Source organism: Sinocyclocheilus anshuiensis, unplaced genomic scaffold (assembly GCF_001515605.1).
Source record: "Sinocyclocheilus anshuiensis isolate Anshui unplaced genomic scaffold, SAMN03320099.WGS_v1.1 scaffold1546, whole genome shotgun sequence".
Taxonomy (NCBI): domain Eukaryota; kingdom Metazoa; phylum Chordata; class Actinopteri; order Cypriniformes; family Cyprinidae; genus Sinocyclocheilus; species Sinocyclocheilus anshuiensis.
In genome coordinates, this window is record NW_015547737.1 from 583,517 (window position 1) to 588,528 (window position 5,012).

Here is a 5,012-nt window from a genome sequence, read left to right on the forward strand (position 1 = left end):
GAAAGAGAGAGAGAAAATTCAATTACAATTCATATTAGTATTTATAGTAATAATTAGTTTTTATTATTTATAATATATATAAATATTACATTAATATATTAAAAAATATTTGAAAACAGAAATCACACAAATGTTTCAAATACATTACAAATATATATAAAATTAAAAACATGAATATTAAATTACAATTTATATTAATAATAAATTTAATAATTTAATAATATTAAAATAAAACATAATATTACATTTACAATTTGTTTTATACAACTACTATATTAATACACATTAATAAATCAAATAAATAAAATATTTGTAAAATCGCTAAAATAAATCTCTTTTTTTTTTTCAGTCATTTGACACTATTCAATACACTACTAAACATATTAAATGGGTGTTTTTTTCAATCAGAGGAACCAATTTAGACCAAACGTCCAAATACATTTTTTTTTTAAATGCAGTAAAAAAATCAATTTTCTACACAGTTTTTTTTACTCTATTAGGAAATAATTGTCAGTAACTAACTGGATGATTTTTTTTCTGTACATTCCTGCCATATAGACATCACCTTGACATAGTCACCACTGATAAACTTCTAAATGTAATGTAGAAACTTTAATTTTCTGTTAAGTTGCTTTGCAACGATTTGTATCGTGAAAAGCACTATACAAATAAACGTGAATTGAATTGAATTAATTACTTTGTATAATATTTTCTAATGCACTGTTTAATAATTGCATTTTATAATTACATCTGGATCGATTTTTAAAGAAAAGATTAAGAATCATATTAGTCATTTAGTGGTGTCAGGCGAGTTGACCTGAATACCGAACTTTAACTGCTCTGCTCATGAAGCTCTGGGTTCGTTTTGAATGTGCTCCAGTAAACCTCAGGGCCTCACGTGTCATCCGAGCTGCTGATGGCATTGTGGTATTTGTTCTACAGAGCTGACGAGACTCGATGAGGAACACAGATGAGTCTTTGTCTCCAGAAAGCTGAGAAGATTCTGCATGTGTGCTTGCTATATTTAAGACAAGCTGCAACATATATCAGTCTGTTTAAATTCTCTGCACCTACATCCCGTTGGGAACATCGCTCAACGGCAGGAAAAACACACCATGACACTGCACTCCTGAAATACGAACACCTCAGAAACAGCTGAACTTCCCTCAAACAGCCACAGAAGCCAACAGACCATCACAAAGATCGGTTCAGCTGGACAAACGTAGCTCAGGTTTTGGGTTTTGCCTCTGCAGGACCTGCCTATAATATTTTTTGAGGATAAAGATCTGGGCTGGTATCCAAAAGGTGGAACATTTAAATTCTGCAAAAACTGATCTCAGGTTACTTACCTCAGGAACCTACAATAAGTGTCCCTTTAGATTAAAACGTCAACAAAATGACTACACAGCATATCGGTATATCGGTTAACCATATCGGTTATTGGCCAATATTAGAAATGTTTTAATTAGATATTTAATTGTTAATGCTCATTTTAAAACACTTTATATTTTAAAACATTTATAATTTAACCCTGTAAAATGTAATCTTATAATGTATATTCTAATTTTTTAATTTTACACTGTAAAATGTAAATGCATATCTCAAAATTAATATAAATTGTTCATACCATACATTACAATGTTTTAATGTTAAACTTACTTCTAGAATGTAAAATTACTCAAATGAGTTTTGTGTTTTATGCTTATTGTTTAATAATATAATTTAATAGTAGAATTTTTTTGACTACAATTGTTTTCATTACAACTAATCCTAAATTTTAAAAACAATAAAAAAAAATGTATGATAGATTTAATATATATATAACAAATAAAAGATTTCTGGCAGATACTAATAAGCCGATAATTATTTTCAAGTTATGGCCGATAACCGATAAATAGCCAATAATTACAATTCCAAAATATTTTATCTAAAATAAAATAAATGAACTGAAAATCAAACTCCATTATTTTAATTGCCACAAGTTTAGGCCTCAAAATTATAATATACAGTATAATTGTTAAAAATGGATATTCATTTTGAGATCTGCTAAATATTACATTCACCAGTGTTATTAAATTTAAAAAAAAGTAAGATTAACTTTCAGTAGGTGTTAGATGAAGGAAAAGGTAATCTAAATGTAAAAATAGAGCAAATAACCACGAGCAACAATTAAATATCCAATATCACCCGAAACTGATAAACTAAAAACAAAAACTCTAGTACTGACCGATAACTAATATGATACCAATATGTTGTGCACGACTAGGCTACTTTATGGTTCAGGTCAACTTCAACAAACAAGCACCCACACTGGTCCAGTATTAACACTCTTTTTGAGGAAAATCAAACATTGCCACACCAAGAGCAACACAAGCATCACCTTACGAAAATCTCACCTCTGTCAACAGCAGGAGTTCAAGAAGGTTGCCGTTAGAAGCTGGAGGATTGTTTTGGTAAGTGGGCCGCGTGTAGACAAACACAGGCCTGGCTGACCCGTTCCCAACAGAAGCCAACCTCATGCCCTCCTTGACCCGGTTCCGTACGAACTGGCGTCCGGCCGGTTGGTCCTTCAGCACATTTGCCATGTATATGGAAGGATACAGAGCTGTACTCTCCATCCACAGCCACTTTAGTTGGTCGTTCCTGGTCACCTCCACATCTGGACAGCGTCCCGTGTAGTTCTTACTTTGGTAATTGTGATTGTAACAATCTGGAAAGAGGTAGAAACCCCAAAGTTGCTGGGGCCGTAAGCTCTTGGCTGATCGAAGCGTCTCCAACATGAACTTACGTGCAGAAAGCTCGAAATCTTGCTGGGCCACTTTGGCCACCTGATCTTGAGGCCAAGTTGGGTTTTTCTCCGCGACTAACCGTCGCGAACGATCGCGGTAAATGTCTTTAGGGCCCCAATTACGTATCCAGAGGGGCCGCCACTCCTCCCAGTCGATCACAGCGAGGCCTTTCACTGTCGGGTCCTTGATGTACTTCTTGAGCCCTTCCGGCATCCGTTCTAGGTGTTGTGTGAGACTGGCGATTTGCGGTAGGCCGCCGTTGACTGGAGTGCTGTCTGACTCAAAATACGGGTACATACCTAAACGGTCTTGATAAAAAATGGTGAGATTTTGCTTGGTGAAGCCCTCGTTCGGTGACGCCACAATTTGGAATTGATCTAACTGGAAGGTGACGTCATGTCGAGGTCTACAGTCTTCTGTAGGGGCGTTCCAGGCCAAAAGCAAAGGCTTGCCGGAATACAGCGGCCATCTAGCGTTTTTTAACTGCTGTGCTTTTAAACAGGTCCAAAAGAGCATCGAAAACAAGAGCCGCAGCCAGGAGACCCATTGAGGTTGGGTCGCCCCAAATAGACGTGTGATGTTTCTCATTTCAGACCTAAGAATACAGAAAACCACTACAATTAATACAATTTCAAACTCACTCTGAATGTTCTAAAGCAAGTTAAAACCTTGTTACATTATACATAAATGAGAGCACTTACAGGTATGAATTTTGCACAACTTTATCATAAGAAAAAACAGATAACGCATGGGAATCGAACCTATGACCTTGGCCTTGTTAGAAACATGCTCTACCAGCTGAGCTAGAAGTTTAAAAGTAAAAAAGTGTGGAAGGAACTTTCAAAAGGAAGGAAGGAAGAAAATATGACTTTCTATTAATACAAACAACCAGTTGCATAATCACATCCTCTACAAGCATTAAAATGGTCATGATGATTAATTCATTGTTACATTATCAATATACTTACACAAATAAATTTGAACATTTACATTCCGGCATCTACCAAACTTTTGTCAAATTTGCTTCTAAAATATATTTTTACAGTACAAGTGATCGCTGGGAATCGAACCCATGACCTTGGTATTCGAAATAGAACAAAAGAAAACAAACAATAAGCACTCATACTTTGAGCATTCCACAGAACGTTTAAACTTTGTTTCAAACATGCGATTCGGATCATCGTTCAGTGGTGTATGTTACAAAGCCGCTTCCGCTTTACATTCTAGGAACAGTTACACAAACTAATCGCAATCTGTTTAAGGAAACACTGACCTGTATAGATCGGACTGAACCCGTTCAGCACACCGGTCCGATCACTCATAAACTACCACGTAGCGTCCACCCATCCATCCAGCGGATGCCGACACCCCATAACTACAAAGTCCCAAACGCTATTTCAAAACAAAACAGGCTATTATCAGTTTCGACGTCTTTGAAACGCCCCATTCGCGTTTTGCGAGTAGTGCTCGTGCCCAGCTGGCTCATCTGGATCAATGATTGAATGTGTGCTGATTTCGGCCCTCAGATTGATAAATGTAGTTGTGGATATAAAGGGGTGCGAGTTCGTATAAATGACGCAGTTCGTTATTCTGTAACGTTAAAATTTGAGACCACTCGATGTTATACGATGTATCATTCTGGATTAAGTCTATATAAAGTGCCAAAGTCGTTACTTTGGGTGCAAACGCAGAAGAGTTCCCTTAATGTGCCCCCTGTCCCCCCTACATGGCGAGTTGGTTTAGTCCGGATTTCTCCGCTGGGGATGAAGAAGCGTTTCTACTGAACAGAGCCGAGAGAGACCTGCAGGAGTTTAGAGCCTTATACACATATCACTCTGAAATAATATGGAGAATGATATTTACTATTTTCTGCCTATTCCTTCCTTTGCTATATTTATTATTTTCCACATTATGAGGGTAAAACTGCAGCATGCCTGAAAACTCTGGCTAGCAAAAAGTGCTGAGGTACCCTAAATATTACTGTTGGTTTTGAACGCGGTACCATTATAGTAGCCTACCACGTTTTTTATTTATTTTTTGACATATATCACGTTAATACCATGTTTTTGAACACAAATCATGGTAATACGATATACTTTTGTGAATTACATTAGGCTGCCATAAACTCTTACTTGATTTTATTAGACTACTCTGGAATAGCTTAAAGGGGTCATATAATGCGATTTCAATTTTTCCTTTCTCTTTGGAGTGTTACAAGCTGCC

At 36.3% G+C, this 5,012-nt stretch overlaps 1 protein-coding gene across 1 annotated transcript in view; it reads right to left on the reverse strand.

The window, feature by feature from the left end:
* The window catches only part of hyal2b (hyaluronidase 2b), a 17,373-nt gene extending 12,874 nt beyond the window's left edge, over positions 1 to 4,499 (reverse strand). The window contains exons 1-2 of the mRNA XM_016507360.1: positions 4,063 to 4,499; positions 2,397 to 3,384 (exon numbers count right to left, since the gene is read on the reverse strand). Coding sequence (XP_016362846.1) covers positions 2,397 to 3,377 — 981 coding nt within the window. The 5' untranslated portion in view covers positions 3,378 to 3,384; positions 4,063 to 4,499. The remainder of the gene's footprint in view (positions 1 to 2,396; positions 3,385 to 4,062) is intronic.
* Between the last annotated feature and the right edge of the window lie 513 nt (positions 4,500 to 5,012).